The sequence below is a fragment of the Sciurus carolinensis genome, chromosome 1 (assembly GCF_902686445.1).
Source record: "Sciurus carolinensis chromosome 1, mSciCar1.2, whole genome shotgun sequence".
Classification (NCBI taxonomy): Eukaryota; Metazoa; Chordata; class Mammalia; order Rodentia; family Sciuridae; genus Sciurus; species Sciurus carolinensis.
The window spans coordinates 77,909,293-77,928,135 of NC_062213.1; the positions used below are offsets into that span (position 1 = coordinate 77,909,293).

An 18,843-nucleotide genomic window follows, 5' to 3' on the forward strand; every position below is an offset into this window, starting at 1 on the left:
GTAGGGTATGAATGTTCATATCTCTTGGGGTCTATGTAATGATCAAGTGACTGAAGAACACACTGACAGTGCTAGCTATCGCAGGATGAGTAAGTACTGTTCTAAGTCCTCACATTTCATCCTAGGAAACCGTGATAAATCACCTCCATTGTCCACTGCCTGACCAATTAAAAATGGGAATCACAAGAGAAAGTTTCAAACGTGCACAGACTTTTATTCTTAAATTTCAGACTGAAGATGTTCCAACCTTAAAAAATTGCATTTAGATCCAAAATTCCAAAAAAGTAGTGTCAAAACGGACTCATTCACACCCATGCGACAACTTGCATTTATTATTTCATTCATAAATCTAAGCATGTGTACCGTGAATGAAATAATTTTTATGGCTGTTAAAAAAAAAAAAAAAATTGTGGGATTACACTGTCATTGCAGGAAAAGACCAGTAGGTGGCCATCCACAGACCCACACTAATTCCTGACGTACATGTGCTTTGTAAGATGATTTTGAAAGAACTACAAAAATCAGTAAAAAAAAGAGCTATGGAAAGATACTGAAAAGATACATTTCTGGTGGTCTTAGGGATATTTTTAAAGTTAGAATGAAATGCATATTGAATTTATTGAATTTTTTCACACTAAATTCCTCATTACATTGCTGGGAGAAGTATGGTTTTGGGTACAACTTTCCCAGAGGGCAACTTAATTTAAGCTTAAGTATTTAAAAACTTATCCTTTGATTAAGTCATCAGTGTATAAGAATATCTAGTAATTTAAGTGATGCCAAGGATGAGCTAAAAGATTGATGATCAACAACTGTGGTTTCCAGTGGGATGGGAGTACTTGTTCCTTACAGGAGACATTTGACAATGTATAGAGACATGTTTGATTCTCACAACCGGAAGGAAGGGTTATCTAGAATGTCAATTAGGTTGAGATTGAGAAACTAATCTACCAGCATGTACCTCATAGTATTATTCATAAGAATGAAGAATAGAAAAATGTCTATAAATAGAAGATTGTTTCAACAAATGAAAAAAATCATCCATATAATTCATGATTATACTGTCATGAAAGGTTATTGCCCCAAGTATATTTATTCTGATAAAACATTACGTGAATTGAACTGCACATAGGGCAGAAGCCCATTTTTAAAAGGTATTATACACATCTGCATATGTAAACAGTGGTTATCTCAGAATCATAAAGGCGCAAAGGAGAAGAATCTTCCCTGTATCGAAACCCATCTCAGTCAGGGCACAGTGTCTCAGGTTTGTAATCCCGGTCACTTGGGAGCCTGAGGCAAGAGGATCCCAAATTAAAGGTCAGCCTGGGAAACTTTGTGAGATCCCTGCCTTAGAGAGATAAAAACTTCAAAAGGGGTTGTGGATACAGCTAAGTGGTAGAGAAGCCCTATGTTCAATCCCCACACCACTCCCCTACCAAAAGTAACATATCTAGCTTGTCAGACTCATATTTCTAAACAACGTGTCAGTTACTAACTCAGAAAAGTTAATGGCTCAGACAACAGTGAGTTGATTTGCTTTGTATGGGAAGCAACATTTGCACTACAAAAAAACACAAGGGTCGTTTGCACTTTACCAGAGGGCGAGGGAGAGTGCCCCAGAGGTAGTTTGTCAGGTTTCAGCATCGCCTGTCATTTCTGCCAGGTGGCTAGAGGGCATGCGTAGATACGCGAACCCCGACCCAACATTAACGGGCTTTGGCTCCTCCTGGACAACAGGGGGAGCCCGCGGGCGCACTTTTCCCGCCAGCTCTACGGGTTCTCCAGCCCAGCCTCGCGCGGTCGGCTTTTCAGTGCGCCCGGCAATTCCGCTTCCGGGGCGTGAGGAACCCGGATGCAGGTGTGTTATATAATCGCCACCCGGGCCTCACGCCTTTCTTTTTGAGAGCGACGCGGTTAAGGCTGCAGCGGAGCTCTGTGCCGCCCGCTTTTGCTCCTGACTCACCGCTGTTCTCTCTAGCTGAGGAACAAGTCGGTCAGGAAGCCGCACCGCAGCCATGGTGAGTCGGGGAATGGTGCTGCGCGGCTCTGGGCGCCAGCGGGACTTAGCCCTGGGCCTGTGAACTGCTGGAGTGTATGCCGGGATCGGGGAGGCAGCGAAAGCCCGGACTCACTTGGCCAGCGAAGGGCTCCTGCAATGGTGTGGGATTCGGGAAGGTTGTTGGTGAAATGTGCCCAAGAATCTAAGGTTTGAGCGGTTTTTTTTAATCTCATTTGTATAATAATAGGCATTTAAAGACACCGGAAAGACACCCGTGGAACCAGAGGTGGCGATTCATCGAATTAGAATCACCCTCACCAGCCGCAATGTGAAATCGCTCGAGAAAGGTCAGTTCAGTACTTTCGGAAAGAGGCATTTGGAGAAAGCACCATATTTTGGTTTACTGTATGAGTGACTCGAAATGACAAATCGTTTGTTCCATAAAGTGTGGCCTGAAGTTACTTTCGTTGCTTTTTGTACCTTAAACAGTTGGCGATGAGGAGATACCTACCGTGTTGAATTATGGTGATAGTTCTTTTATACGCTATTCTGAGCCAGCATAGGTTGAAGTTTCTTAAACCGATTCAAACTACTTTGAATAAACTGAGAGGTGCATATTTTCCTTGCAGTGTGTGCTGACTTGATCAGAGGCGCAAAGGAGAAGAATCTCAAAGTGAAAGGACCTGTTCGCATGCCTACTAAGGTAAAATAAATCACAGGAAGTAGTTGTTTCTAGTTCCACAGACTCGAAAACTGGTGGAATTTGGTGTATATTGTCCGATGTTCAGTTTTGGGGTACAGTGGGTCACAGGTTCTAAGGGTGTCGTCCAGGCAGGGTAAAAATGGTTTTGTATTTTTAAATTGTGTCTGGAAACCTGTCAATGTAAAGAAATAATGCTTTCTTAAATGCAATACTGTACTTCTAAGTAATAATTTGTCCAGGCATCTCAGGAATATGCAAAACAAAGCACTTGGTTTTGTGTTTCCTTACAGACTTTGAGAATCACTACAAGAAAAACACCTTGTGGTGAAGGCTCCAAGACATGGGATCGTTTCCAGATGAGAATCCACAAACGTCTCATCGATTTGCACAGCCCTTCTGAGATTGTTAAACAGATTACTTCCATCAGTATTGAGCCAGGAGTGGAGGTTGAAGTCACCATTGCAGATGCCTAAGTCAACTGTTTTAATAAATTGATTATCAGTTGTTATATTTTGTTGACTTTTATTCAGAATTTTAGGAATGGAGATGAAATTGTGTTACGAATTTTAACTTTTCGGGTATCAAAATAATTTCCTAGAAACCACCAGACCAGTATTTTCTTGCTCTAATTTAAATCTGAAAACTGAATTCAGCTAACTAGTTTATGAGACTGCATTGATTGGGCAGTTTTGTATAGTATGGTGATTCATAACTTTGGTTACATATTGGAAATTTTAATATATAGCAGCAACCCCTATCCTGACCCAGGAATTCTGATTTATTGGTATGAGGTGCTTTAATCTTGGAAAAAATTTTAGGGTGATTCTAATAGAAAGCTATAGTGAAGATAGTGGGCAAGTACTAAATTGGGAAAATGAAAACATGGGATGGACTTAATTTTCAAAATGTTTGATTAAAAGAGCTAATGGGAAAGTAAATAATCTTAATACCTAATGCTTTAGGTTATTTCTGGATATTTTCATACATGCTTTGGAATTGGTCTCAATACGAAGCTGTTATCAGGTAGATACCTTAAGAAAGTATTTGCCTTCCCTATTGCTACTTTTTAAATAGTAACATTCAAATCAACCTTAACCTAAATTAGTATGCACATCCAACTGCAAAAAAAGTAGACATGTCTAAAATGAAATTCATCTTTTCTCCCAGAAATCCTACTTTGTCTCTCCCCTTGCTCCAGTAATTGACAAAATGATTGCCTCTCGGACACTGGAAATATTGTCTCCTCCTATACTGCTTGTTTCCCAAATCCAGTTCCTTTTGGTTCTGCCTATATTTCTTTTAGCAGATCTTTCAAGCCAGTTTAAAGTTGTCAGGGTTTCAAGTGAAATAAATCGAACGATGTCAAGTTGTTAGACTTACAAAATTCAAGTATTTTTAAATGTGAATTTGAGCAATATAATTTTAAGTTAGCTGTGACTTGGTGGATTTCAACAAATCATCAACTATCTTAAATAGTGAGAACTGTGAACCATAACTGTATCAGGAAGTTACACAATGTGGTCTGGTTATGTTCCTGAGGAAAGCAGTGACCCATTCCTGTATTTTAGAAAAACTGGTCTTGCTTCAACTCTTACAATAAGAGTTTGAAAAAGGATTCTCAAAAAACCAGTGACCAAGCCTACAGATCTATTCTCTAGCCAAATTTTAAGCCGTATAGAGTGCTAGCTAGTTTTTAAGGTCATTTTTAAAATTTTAGTACCTTGTAATGGGTGGCTCTCAAGTAGTTAGAGGTGTAGTTAAATTTTTCTTAGTACTGGGAATTGAACCTAGAGCCTTACACGTTAGGAATCTGTATGCCTGTGAACTATACTCCCAGGCCTTTTGTAATTTTTTTAAGGCAGGTACTCTTAAATTGGCTGCCCTCTAGCTTTGGTGTCTTGCTTCAGCTTTGAGTAACTGATTAAAGGCACGTGCCACCATGCCCAGCAGAAACTTAGCTTTAGTGATGTTAAGTGATGAAATTTGTTGAGTATCCTGAGAACTGATTAAAAATCTTAATTCTGTGAAAACATTAAAGCCACATAGAACCAAAGTGCAAATGTTAAAGATATCTCAGTGACTCTTGAGATAACAGTTTTACAGCTTCTGTGGAGTTGTGAATTTTGGCAATTGAATTTTTTCACAAATAGGTGAAGGAATTGGATTAAAGCTTTAGTAATACTTTTGGAGTCCTGTCAGACAGCTAAAACACAGCATTTAAATTTTTGGGCACTGCTGTTGATCAATTTCTCAAACATTTAAAAATGCATACTTGGAAACAATCCCTGTAGGGCTTTGGAGTAAAAGAAGGGTTAAATTGAGATGATGCCCAGATGTTATTTCTGTTTTCACATTTTTCTTATTGTTGCATTATAGTAACGGGATTTGTTGTTACATTGGTATATGCACACAATATAACAATATTTAGCTAAAATCACTCCCCAGCTCAACCCCACTCTCTGGTCCCTTTTCTCTACTGATTTCCTTTTGGTTTTCATGGGATCCCTGACCCCTCCACCTTTCTTTTTCCTCTCTAGCTTCCACATTTGAGAGAAAATATGACCCTTGAAACCGGGTTTGGCATATTTCATTTAACATTGGGTTCTCTAGTTCTATCCATTTTAGTGTAAATGGCATAATTTTCATTTTTCTTCATGGATGCCCAGGGTTTTATGAATGTTGTAGGCTTTTGTATGGAGGGGGAGTTAAAGGAAGGTTTAAAATGGGAACCTCTAGTCAGTCACCTTAGGTTTCATAATACTGCTTTGCTTTTGTTTTGGAAATATGACCTCGTAGTTACCATGGGAACAAAAACCACCATGACTGTTAATTGTTGGGTCCAATTTCTTAATCTCTAGAACGTGTGTGTGCAAAATGGATAGGAAGAGGATGCAAAAGTGGAAGCCGTGGTGTACAGTCCCATTGTTCCGAGTTTAGTATCTTAAAAGCATATATGGTATTTCATTGTCTCTGGGAGACATTTTGCAACTAAAGACTAGTTTGCTAAAGGCATGGGTTTCTTTTATTGGGACTTGAATTACCACAAGATCCAGTGTACATGCTGACAAATGGTATTGGATTAAATTTTAATTATATCCTAAGATATGTACTTGAATCTCAATGACATGGCCTTTCTACCTACACTCTCCTTCACATAAACGTGACCAAGCAGGCCTAACTGTATTAGAGAGCCTGGTGAAGCCAAAGTTATATTTTGAAAGTTAAAGGAGCTCAATCCTATTTCCTTCATCTAGGAATAGCATATTTCATAGCAGATTTTTATAATGAGAGAACTGAATACATTTTCTGTAAACACTTTTGCTTTACATATTATGGTTATCTTTTTATTTTTATTTTTTTGAAATCCCATCACCAAAATAAATTGTTCTAGTTTACTACAGAGCTATAAAATCCTATCTCTGAAACTATAAATGAGACCAAATTTTAAAAAACAATACAAATTCAACAATGCTAAGCATATATTTTGTAGATTTTCGACTGTGTAGTCATATAATCGTATACATGGGTACAATGTAATCCATATATATGTAATGATTAAATCAGGTAATTAGCATTTCCATGTCCCTTAAACATCTTTTCTTTGTGTTGGGAACCTATGAATTCCTCTTTTACTCTATAAACTATATATAGTAAGTCATGAACTGTAGTCTCTGCTGTGCTGTGAAATATTACAAGTATTAGTATTCCTCCTGTGTAACTTTTGGTATTTACCCAATCTCCCTCCATCCTCCTTTCCCCTTCCCTGCCTAACTTGTAGTAACCTCTATTCTACTCTACTATTAAATTAGCTTATTTGTGTGTGTGTGTGTGTGTGTATGGGGTCTCAACTGCCTGGATTGGTCTTGAATTCCTGGACTTAAGCAATCCTACCTCAGCCTCCTGAGTGCTAGGACACTTCCTTGCTTAAAATCAGCTTTGTTAGCTTTCACATGAGTGATAACATACAGTGTTTGTCTTTCTGTGCCTGATTTATTTAATATAATGTCCTCCAGTTCCATCTATGTTGCCACAAATGGCAGGGTTTCATTCTTTTTAATGGCTGAATAATAATCCTTGTGTATATATTCTATAAATTACATCCAGGAGATGTTTCTGTATCTGTGTGTATAGATTCACATCTACCTCATTCTTCTCAATGAATGTTGTGTTGTATGAATATAACTTTATTTGACCAGTTTCCTCTTTAATGGACATTGTATCCAGTTTCTTTGCTATTAAAAGCACTATTTCAATCAATATTTTAATATTGTCTTTTCTCACCTGTACAACTATAGCTATAGGAAATATTCCTGGAAGTTAAATTTCTGAATCGTGGCTTATATTGTGTGTGTGTGGTTACTGATATGAAAAGAATTTAAGAACATTTATCAAGCATCTACTGAGTGTGCACATATGAATGTTTATCTGGGGTAATTTAATTAAACAAATGCTTTTGGTCATAGAATATGGGAATTTTAAATTTTATTACCAAACTGCATCCCTTAAATCACTGTGCCCATTTATATTCCTGTCAGTAAGAGTACAGTAACATCTGATGTACAAAATTTACCTCTTTTTTTTAGTCGTGCCCTTAATTTGTCATTTTTCTGGGACTCCTTTTGTTTGCATGACCTTTTAAAGGTCGTCTACTTCCCTTACCTTTCTTTCACATACTCAGTTTTTTACATATTTTGTGGGAGATTTCCTTGACTAGTACTTCTATTCATTTATTCTAGTATTTCTGTTTAATCTAGTATTTCTATTCATTTATTTTTCACTTTGATAATTTTGGCTTGATTTTTTTTCCCCCAACTCCTTTATGATGGAAAAGTTCAAAAAACTGCCCAAAATAGAATGGTATAATGAACCCCACTCACCGTGCTTTAAGGATAGTAAACTAATACTGATCTTGTTTCATGTATAACTTTGCACCCTCCTCTAAACAACCCTCAGATATTTTGAAGCAAATTCCAGATATATTATTTTACCATACATTTGTTTGGTATTTAAATCGAAAAGATAAGGACTCAAAACAACAGTATTAAGCATATTCAGATTGCAAAGCAACAGATCTCCAGAACTTTTTCAACTTGTGAAACAAACAATACTATTAAACACTAATTCCCTATTTTCCTCATTCCAAACCCCTGGCAACCACTGTTTTACTTTGTTTTTACAAGTTTGATTGCTTTAAATATTACACAGGAGTGGAATCATGCAATATTTTGTATGTGACTAAATTTCTTTTAGCATGTTTTCCAAAGCTGCTACCCCATTTTATGTCTCCACCGAGGGTTCCGTTTTCTCTATATCTACACCAGTAGTTGTTTTGTTTTATTTTTACCTTTACTGTCCTAGTGGGTGTCTAATGATATGTTGTTGTAGTTTTGATTTACACTTCTGTAATTATCAATGAAATGGAGCAACTTTCCCTGTTTATTGGCTTTTTATCTTCTTGAAGACCTTTGCCCATTTTAAAATTATTTTATTGTTGATTTATGAGTTCTTTATTAACTCCTTATCAGATAATTTGAAAATATTTTCTCTGGTTTTTATTTTCATTCCTTTGATTATGTCCTTTTATACACAAAACATTAAATGTGATATGTCCTATTTGTCTATTTCTGCTTTTGTTCCCTATGCTTCAGTGTCATTTACAAGAAATAATTGGTCAAGTCTCATGTTGTGAAGTTTTTCCCTGTTTTTTTCTACTAGAAATTGTTAACATTTTAAACCTTACAGGTAGATATTTTTAAATCCATTTGAGTTAATTTTTTGCATATAGTGTGAGGTAAGGGTCCAGCTTCATTCTTTTACATGTGATCTCGTTTTCCCAGCACCATTAGTTAAAGAGACTCCTTTTTCCTATTCAGTGGTTTTGATAACCTTGTTGAAAACAACCATTTATACAAGGGTTTACTTCTGTGCTCTTTATTGTTCGTTGGCTTTTCTGTCTTTAGATAGTACCACACTTGATTATTGTGGTTTTGTAATATGTTTAAAATCAGAACATCTGAATCTTCCAACTGTTTTTTTAATTTTCAAAATTATTTTGGCTATTTGGGGTCACTTGACAATTTTAGGATTTTTTTTTTTTTCTATTTTTGAAAAGAAATACTTGGAATTTTGACAGTTGTTATGTTGAATCTGTAGATTGCTTTGGTTAGTATTGACAGCAATATTAAGTCTTCCAATCCATAAACATGGCCTATTTTTCATTTCTTTGTGTCTCCTATTTCTGTTAAAAATGTTTTATAGTTCAATGTATAATTTTCATCTTGTTTATTTTTTTGGTACTATTGTAAATTGAACTGTTTCCTTATTCTTCTTTTCAGATTGTTCATTGTTAGCATATAGAAATGTACCTGATATTTGTGCTAATTTTGTATACTGCAACTTTGCTGAATTTATTAGTTCTAACAGGTTTTTTGGTAGTATCTATACTTACATCACATTATCTGTGAAGAGAGACCATTTTACTACTTCCCTTTCAGTGCAGATGTCTTTTATTTCTTTTTCTTATTTGATATCTCTGGCTAGTATTTCCAATACTATGGAAAACAGAAGTTGCAAGGCTGGGCATCCTTGCTTTGTTCTTTATCTTACAGGAAAAGCTTTCAGTTTTTCACCTTTGAAAATGATGTTAGCTATGGGCTTTATTCATGGTCTTATAGGTTAGGTAGTTTGATAAATGTTTTAACATAAAAGGTATTGATTTTTTCAAATTATTTGTCTGACTCACTAGAAATGATAATGTGATTTGTGTTCTTTATTCTGCTTGTGTGGTATACCACATTTATTAATTTTTGTATATTGAAGCATCATTGTATCCACAGATAAATCCCACATGGTATGGTATATGATCCTTTAAATGTGCTATTGAATTGGGTTTGTCAATATTTTGTTGAAGTTTTCTTTTATGATTACTAAGTTCTGTATAATGTTGAAGTTTTTGCATCAGTATTCATCAGTGATACTGGTTTGTAGTTTTCTTGTTTTGTCTTTTTCCAGCTTTAGTATTAGGGTAATGTTGACCTCATAGAATGAATTTAGAAGTGTCTTCTCATTAAGAATTTAAGGAGTATTGATGTTAATTATTTAAACGTTTTATGGAATTCACTGAAACCATGGTTTTATTCCTTTAATCTCTTTACTAATCATAGATCTGTTCAGATTTCTAATTTCTTCTTGGTTCAGTTCTAGTAGGTTGTACATTTCCAGGAATTTTAAAAATTTTCTAGGTTATCTAATGCTGTAGTTGTTCATAGTTAATTGTATAGTTATTCATAGTATTTTCTTATAATTCTTTTTATTTTTGTGGCATCAGTTGTAATGGCCCATATTGCATTTCTGATTTTAGTCAGTTGATTTTCCTCTCATTTTTATTTAGTTAATCTAGCTAAGATTTTGCCAGTGTTTTGTTTTTCCAGAAAGAAAACTCTTCGCTTCATTGTTTCTATTTTCTATTAAATTGATCTCTGTGACCTAACAGGCACAATGCCCTGAGTTCAATCCCTAGTACTGAAAAAAGAAAATTGATTTGTTTGAATAATTTTATTTCCCTCTTTCTGCTAACTTTGGGTTTCACTATTTCTTTTTCCCTGGCTTATAAACTCATTGTTTAAGATTTTTCTTCTTTTTAATTTAATGTAAGCATTCAAAGCTATAATCTTCCCTCTTAGTACTAAATTTACTATATCCCATAAGTTTTATATATTTTCATTTTCCTTTGTTTCAAGACATTTTCTGACTTCTGTTGTGAATTCTGTGACCCATTTGTTGTGTAATAGTGTGTTGTTTAATTTCTAAATGTGTGGATTTCTTAGTTTTTCTTTCACTGCTGATTTCTAGTTTTATTCCCTTGTTTGAAAATATACTTTTGTGACTTCATTTCTTCTTAAATTTATTAAGTCTTATTTCATAGCCTGATCTGTGGTCTGTCCTGGAGAATTTTCCATGCACTTGAAAAGAATATATATATTCTGCTGTTCTTGGGTACAGTGTTATGTACATACCTATTAGGTCTAGTTCATCTGTGGTGTTAGTCAAGTCCATTTTTCTTTTATTGATCTTCTGATTATTCTATTCATTATTGAAAGTGAGGAGTTGAATCTTCTGTTATAACATTGCTATTTCTTTCTTCAATTCTTCCAGTATATCTTTTATAAACTTAGGAGCCTTTATGTTACATGCATGAATATTTATAATTGTTTTATCTTTAATTGATCTTTTGTCACTTTATAATGACCTCCTTTGTCTCCTGTGACAGTGTTTAACTCAAAGTATTTTGTTTGACACTAGTATGGCCACTCTTGTTCTTTATGTTACCTTTTGCATAAGGTATCTTTTCGATTTTTTGTTTTCAACTTATGTGTATCCTTACATCTAAAGAGTCTTTTAGTCAGGTGTGGTGGCACATGCTTATAATCCCAGTGACAGGGACTGGGGTTGTGGCTCAGTGGTAGAGCGCTTGCCTACCATGTGGGAGGCACTGGGTTTGATTCTCAGCACCACATATTAGTGAATAAAATAAAGGTCTATCAACATCTAAAATTTTTTTTTTTTTTAAATCCCAATGACACAGGAGGCTGAGGCCGGAGGATCACAGGTTGGAAGTAAGCAATTTAATGAGGCCCTAAGCAACTTTGTGGAACCCTGTCTCAAAATAAAAATCATTTAAAAAGGGCTGAGGATGTGGCTCACTACCCCCTGGGTTCATTCCCAATACATACATATAAGTAAATCAAGTCTCTTATAAACAGTATATAGTTGGATTTTTATTAAAAATCCATTCATTCAATCTGTGTCTTTTGAGTAGGGAGTTTAATCCATTTACATTTACATTGAAAATGATTTCTGATAGTGAATGGCTATTGACGTTTCATTATTTTCTGTATATCTTATAGCTATTTTGGCTTTATACTCCCTATCTTGTTTCATGATTTTTGTAGTGATACACTTTGATTCCCTTTTCATTTTCTGTATCTTTTTTTTGGGGGGGTGGAGTGGGTACTGGGTATTGAACTTGGGGGCACTTGACCACTGAGCCACATACCCAGTCCTATTTTGTATTTAATTTAGAGACTGGATCTCACCGAGTTGCTTAGTGCTTCACTTTTCTGAGGCTGACTTTGAACTCTTGATCCTCCTGCCTCAGCCTCCCAAGGTGCTGGGATTACAGGCATGTGCTGCTTTGCCTGGCGTCCTTTTCTCTGCCTTCTCTAAGTATGTTCTTTGTGGTTAACATGGGGAACATCTTACATAAAACATCTTAAAGTTAAAATAATTTCATTCAACTTCATTCACATACAAAAATTCTACTCCTTTACATATCTACCCTTTTGTGAACTTTCCAGTTATTGTATTTTTTGACATCAGAATTTCTATTTTATCCTTTTAAAGTAATTTTTAAAAATTTCCATCTCTTTATTGATATTCTCATTTTGTTCGTGTGTCATTCTTCTGGCTTTTGTTGTATGTGTTCTCTTTAGCCCATTGAGATTCTCTATGATGTTTATTTTGAATTCTTTGTTTTTAAATTTTTTTGTAGTTGTAGATGGACAATATGCCTTTATTTTATTTGTTTATTTTTATGGGATGCTAAGGATCAAACCCAGTGCCTCACACACACTAGGTAAGCGCTCTGCAACTGAGCAACAACCCCATACTTATTTTGAATTCTTTATAAGGTAACTTATAGGTCTCTACATCTTTAGTGTTGATTTCTGAAGATTTACTTTGTTCATGTTATTAGGCCATTTTTCTCTTTGTATGCTTTTGTGGTCTTTTTGTTGGAATTTGTGCATTTGGGAAAAAAAGCAGCCATCTCTTCTAATCTATATGGACTGATTTCATAAAGAGAAAGATCTTCATCAGTCAGCCTGACTGCATATTCTGGGGGACCTCGCATATCTTTTCTGGGAATGTGTCTTTTTTGGGCTTGTGTGTGTAACAGAGAGGCTTGCCCTTTTTTTCTCAGGAGTCCATACTATCCTCTCATGTCTTCACTACTGCAGTCTCCCTGGATTAGTTCACATGGCATGCACCTTGGTCCTCAGCAGTCCCCAACCTAGCATCCAATCTATATGCTTATCCCCCTCAGTTCTCTGAGTCAGACAAGACAAACCAGAATGTTGGTTTTGTTTCACTCTTCTCTTTCTCTCCTGAGGGAGAAACCCAGGAATTGGGAGTTTTCCTCTGATGACTCCATGCTATGAGGGACCCAGGGAGGAGTTCTGGTGGGTGAAATGCAATACGCTTTCCTATCCGACTTGATGTGATTCTTCTTGGCTTCGTACCCATCTGGGTGCTCAACATCTTCGCTGGTTTCTGAAATTATCACATAGGCAATGCTGTTCATATATTTTCATTAAATTATTTCTCCACGGACAAAAAAAGGCTGTGTTTTCTTATTTTGAGATTGTGCGTATGTCATTCTAAGGACTTTTTAAAAAATCTAACAAAATACCATCACACCTAAAATTAACAATTTCTTAATATCATTAAATATCAAGTGGTTCAAATTTTCTTGTTTTGTTTGTTACTACTTATTTGAATCAGGATCAGATTCATTGGTGTTTTTCTTAAATGTCTTTTAAACGGGTGGTTCCCATTTCATTTACAAAAGGTGTAAGTACAAACTGGCTATGTGTAGCTCAGTGGTAAAGTGTCCCTGGGTTCAATCTCTACTACTGCCCTCCACACACAAAATACAATCCTGTTTGTACAGTAGCATGAGACCAAAATGACCATACAAGCTGAAAACACGCAAAAGGATCTTAATAATTAATGGGAAGAATTTTGATCATTCTATGACCTATAAAATTTCTGTTGAAACATTAAAATGTCTTTTACTATATAAATATTACTTATTAATGTTAGTTATAAATGAAAAATAATAAAAAGACTGATATTTAATATACTGTCATCTCAAACAGTAACATTGAAAATTAAAATATTCTATTTGTTTAAAAACTTAGTTTGAGCAGTGCTTACTTTCTTCTTTGCATCACAATTTATAAGCATGTTTTTCTGTCTTGACAAATTGTTATAGTTCTTCAAACTTTGAATCAGCTTCAACATTTTATCTTTTTTTGCTTTTGATGTCATGAAATATTTCTAGATTTTCATTAATATGAAGCTTTTTTTAATAATATCACTTTGAGGATATCTGCGTTCTTTCTGTCACAACTAGAGTCATCCCTCATCCTTGCAGGATTTGTGCTAGAATGCTCTACAGACACTAAAATCTGTGGATGCCCTTATATAAAATGATATAGTATTTGCATTAACCTATACAAATCTTCCCATACTCTGAATCTTTTATTTACTTTTTTTTTTTTTTTAAGTGCTAGGGATAGATCCCAGGGTCTCACACATGCTAGGCATGTGTTCTACCACTGAACTGCATTCCTAGCTTCTTTCCATATACTTTTAAATCATCTCTAGATTACTTGTAATACCTAATATAACAAAAATGCTATATAAATAGTTGTTACACTGTATAGTTTACAGAGTAATAGTAATGAAAACATTGGTACATATTCAGTACTTATGCAGTCTTTTCTGAAAATTTTCAGATTGCAGTTGGTTAAATCCATAGATGTGAACCCATGGATATGTATAGACAACTATCCTTTTCCTCATTCATGTCTTTAAGTTTGCCTCCACAAAGTTCCACTGCACATCTAATGTCTTTTGGATGCTGGCAGTGTTGACATGCCCAACGCTAACTATTTCTTCTTTAACTCCATTTATGTCTGATTTAAATTTCAGTTCCAGAATTATCACGTACTTCTTTGATGTGTTTTCATGTTTGTTGGTTGATTTCCTGTTCTGACTATCCATTTTTGTAAAATGTCCTGCGCATTTATCACTGGGAAACACAAGGCAACACAACTATACATTTTGCTGTCTCTGCAAGAACTGAATAACGTGCAATGACCAATTACCAAACTTAGAAGTGACATGACTGATTATTATGTGCATATTATTTACTTAGTGATTTGGGGACTAAATAGCTAACAATAAAGTTCATGCTTTGTGCAATCACTTATATTGAATGCGTCAGGGTGACTAATCTTTGAACTGTTATTGGTGGACTTGTATAATTCACCTGAACGGTCAGAATATAAATTCATGCTATCAGAACCTTGAAAAGTAAGACCTGCCTGTTTTAGTATTATCTCTAATTCTTTAGGAGCAATTGTCTATTTTGGCCTCTTTGAAACTGCTATAATCTCTATCAGGTAATCTTTTAATTTGTTCATAATTAAGAATTAAGTTTTTTTTTTTTTTTTTGGTGGCTACTAATCCAAATTTTCCCTATTTTGCAGATAGACCTGACTGACTCTCTCATATGCTCTTATGCTGCTTCAGAAAGACATACACAGACAATGGTACACCTATAGGAAACCAATTGCTAAACTAGGGATGCCTCACACCACCACCACTAAAATGAAGAGCAACAGTTGATAATGATAATAAAGGATTACATTATTAATTTATGTATTTACCTTTTTCATTATTTCAGAATGTACTCCTTCTACTTAGAAAATTTGTCATAGTTACGCATGTATAGGAAAACAACAGTGTATATAGGATTTAGTACTATTGTAAGAGTTCAGGCATCATCTGTGAGTCCTGGAACATATTCCCCATGAATAAAGGATGACTACTATATATTTGAGGGGCTACAAACCTACTAAACTCAGGAAAATGTGCATGCTCATCCAGGTCTAACTGTACTGTTTTTCGGGAGTTCTTGCTTTACAAAGCCTCTTAACTTAGAACTTCAGATTTCTAGAAATCTGTTGCTAGATTCCAGAGAATTCACTTTGAAGTCATAGGCAAAATTTTGAACATGTTTTATGTCTGATTTTTCTGGACAAAAGAGAATAAGATGAAATGGAATGTTACCCCTCTAACTCCTATGAAAATGAGGAAGGATTCATGACCTTAGTGTAGAAGAGAACCCAGAGAGTTCTCTTGCCCTTTTTCTGCCATGTGGAGATACAACAAAAAAGACTTCAGTCCGCATTTAGGAAGAGGGTGCTTACCAGAACCTGATCTGCTAGCAACCTGCTTATAGACTCCCAGACTCCAAAACTATAATAAATAATTTTTTGTTGTTTCTAAGCCATTCATTCTGTGTTGTTCTATTAGAGCATCCAGAACAGACTAAGACACTCCATTGATAGATATTTAGATTTTTTTTTGTTTTGTTGTAGTTATTTTCTATCACACACAGTGTTGCTCTGCATATCTTTGTGCATATAATTCTGCACAATGTTTGGGAAAGCCTTCCTTTTCCCTCACTCCATCTCACAGTTTGTTCCAGAATAACAGGTGAAAACTCCTTCTTGTACTTTTACTTTTTTATTCCCATAAAGATTTCCATATGCAATATATTGTTTATGAATCATCTGTATTTTTTTCCTCTATAAAATGTATGTTCACATTTGCCTCAATAAGTGTGGTTATTTCTACAGTGTCAAGTGCTAGAAGTGTGAGGAGCCCAGAGAAACAAAGGGGACAGTTCTCATTTGCCAATTGGTAGATGATTTGATCCTACCCTTGAACAATTACCCATGTCTCTGTTTCCTCTTTTCAATTATTTTTAGCTGGACTTAAGGACAACTAGATATAAAAGTCACTTGTCAAAAGAGTAATGATTCATGAATTCACAAAGTAAAGATGCATTCGTATCAAGAGCGATATTCCAGGACATACTAGGAGCATAGCAAATTTGATGCAAAAAGTTCTAAACATGACTCCAACTTGAGTTCAGGATGTGCCTATCTAAAGAAATAACCATTGCCATTGCCATATTCCTGTTTTTTAAAAATGTAATGCTTTGTCAGGTGCAGTGGCACATGTCTATAAGCCTGCTGAGGCAGGAGGATTGCAAGTTTTAGGGCAGCCTTAGCAAATTAGCAAGGCCCTAAGCAATATAGCAAGACCCTGTGTCTAAAAAAGGAAAAGAAAAAAGGAATGCTGGATATGTAGCTCATTGATGGAGCATCCTGGCTTCAAACCCCAGTATGGGGTGGGAAATGCTTTGTCCTCCAGCTATCACTATTATCTAAACAAAAATTGGTCTACTTCATAGTGTAAACTGATCAAACTTTCAGTTGGTTGTGATTTTTAACCTAAGCTTTGAAGATTTATTCCTTCAGTAATCTCTCTGCAAGTAAGTGTTCGGAAGTTATTTTATTTCATTTTATATTTGACTTGAATTCTTTGAGAGTATATTTAACTTTTGGTTCCATGTGAGCAAGAAGGCTAAGCTCTGTGTTGAAGGCAAGGTTTGGTAAATCATGTTTTTCTGTAAGTTTCTGTGTGGTTATGCTAAAAAACATGGTTTCACTTTAATTAGTAATTTATTTTTTTGTATAACTCAAAGCTAGTAATTTTACCTAACTTGGATTTTGAAATTTTCCAAGGGCTCATTAGTAATGCAAAATATAAGAAGGAATTAATTAGTTTGAGGGAGGTTGACAAATGGCAGAATAGGAGAAAAACTAGCTCATAGGTGAAGAGTGTGGCTTGTTAAAGGGACTGAGAAAAGTTAGGTGTGGATAGATTTCTGGTCTGGAGTTTATATGGGGAGGGATTTAGGGTTGGAGAGATAATAAGGGCCAGATCATGTATCAGATTTACTCTACGCTAAAGAATATACATTTTAGCCAGGCGTGGTGGCACATGCTGGTAATCCCAGAAGCTCGGGAGGCTGAGGTAGGAGGATTGCAAGTTCAAAGCCAGCCTCAACAACTTAGCAAGGACTTAAGAAACAGTGAGAACCTATCTCTAAATAAAATATAAAAAAGGGCTGGGGATGTGGCTCAGTGGTTAAACACCCCTGGATTAAAAAATAAAAATAAAAAGAACATAAATTTATCATCAGATAAGGGGATGAACACTAGAGAACTCTGCTTAGAGGTATAAAATGACCAGATAGGTCATTAGAATAAAATAGTGGGGAGGTTGCATTCCAATGGAGGGGAGGGCATTGCAGGAGTCAGGGAACATGGAGCAACTTGAACATGAACATCAGAATGGAGACAGCTCTACTACCATGAGAAGTTTTCAAAGGTAGAATCTCCTATCTTTGGAAATGGGTTGAATCTGAAGAAGGATAAATAAAGAACAATGCAGTGTTTGAACATTTACAGAGACCACTGAAGAGAGTGTGAGGTCTGAATTGGACACATTTGAAGTGGCCATATGACGTCCATATGGAGACACCTGTTAGATAGTTGAACAAAGTGGATTTAAAGGTTGAGAAAGAAACCTGAGGTGGAAATGCAAATATTGCAACTGCTGTAGCACATAGTTGATAATAGCAGTCAGATATGGAGAAGAGGTTCAAAGAGATGGTGTCAAGTGAGATGAGAAGAGAGGTTGGGTGGAACCCTGGAGAATGCTGGTCCTGAGAATGAGGGAACCGGTAAGTGTGATCAAGAAAAAAAACACAAGACTGTGGAACAAGAGAAGCCAAGGGGAGTGTTTCAGGAATGAGGAAGGTATCAACCATGGGACAAATAAAATACAAATCAAACAAAAAAAACCCATTAAAATTTAGTAAAAATGTATACAAAGATTATTCAAAGAGGAGGTGAGCAGTGAGAGAAGACTGAGTAATATGAAGGAATGGAGAGTGAGCCCACAAACCTTTTTGGGAAAGTTTGGTTCTAAACGAGGTAAGAGAGCAAGAACTAGAGAACAGCAATGCATGGTGGAGAGGAAACTTTGATGTTTCCAGGTGAGTTTGAGGAAGAGAGGTGGAAAAGAGACAAGGGGAAGCAGGAGGCAGGCAGAAGGCAGTGGCAAGTCATGGATGAAGCTCCTGAGCATCCTGAGCAGATGGAAGGGATGGAATCTGGACACAGGTTGAGGGTTGAATGTGGAGTGGAGCAGGGGTCCCTCTTCCCTTCACTGTTATAATTAAAAGGTAAAGAGGCAAACACAAGGCTTGCTGGTAAGCAGTTTCCTTGCTGAGTGTCCAGAGTTCAGTAAACTCTCATAGGATGATTCCCTGTGAATAAGAGAAAGCATCACATGCAAAGTAAAAGGGATCTAGGGAATCTCAAGCTGGAAGAAAACAGAATGTTTGAAAAAGTTTAGGGGAGAACAGAAG

The 18,843-nt window shown here is 35.8% G+C and overlaps 1 protein-coding gene and 1 non-coding gene across 2 annotated transcripts; both read left to right on the forward strand.

Annotated features, from left to right (window-relative positions):
* The first annotated feature begins 1,859 nt into the window (after positions 1 to 1,859).
* Rps20 (ribosomal protein S20) lies at positions 1,860 to 3,213 on the forward strand. Its single transcript, XM_047521515.1, has 4 exons — positions 1,860 to 2,021; positions 2,250 to 2,349; positions 2,632 to 2,705; positions 2,996 to 3,213. The coding sequence occupies exons 1-4, from the start codon at positions 2,019 to 2,021 to the stop codon at positions 3,176 to 3,178; spliced, it is 360 nt and encodes a 119-aa protein (XP_047377471.1). The 5' UTR covers positions 1,860 to 2,018; the 3' UTR covers positions 3,179 to 3,213.
* On the forward strand, positions 2,493 to 2,562 carry LOC124968866 (small nucleolar RNA U54). Its single transcript, XR_007105873.1, has one exon. It is a non-coding gene; the product is annotated as a small nucleolar RNA U54 (small nucleolar RNA).
* Positions 3,214 to 18,843: the final 15,630 nt, after the last annotated feature.

What these genes read in the sequence shown, in the direction of transcription:
- Rps20 (XM_047521515.1), top strand. An exon ending in TGTGAAATCGCTCGAGAAAG is followed by an intron (nt 2,350 to 2,631) that starts GTCAGTTCAGTA and finishes TTTTCCTTGCAG; the next exon opens with TGTGTGCTGACTTGATCAGA. An exon ending in CTGTTCGCATGCCTACTAAG is followed by an intron (nt 2,706 to 2,995) that starts GTAAAATAAATC and finishes GTTTCCTTACAG; the next exon opens with ACTTTGAGAATCACTACAAG.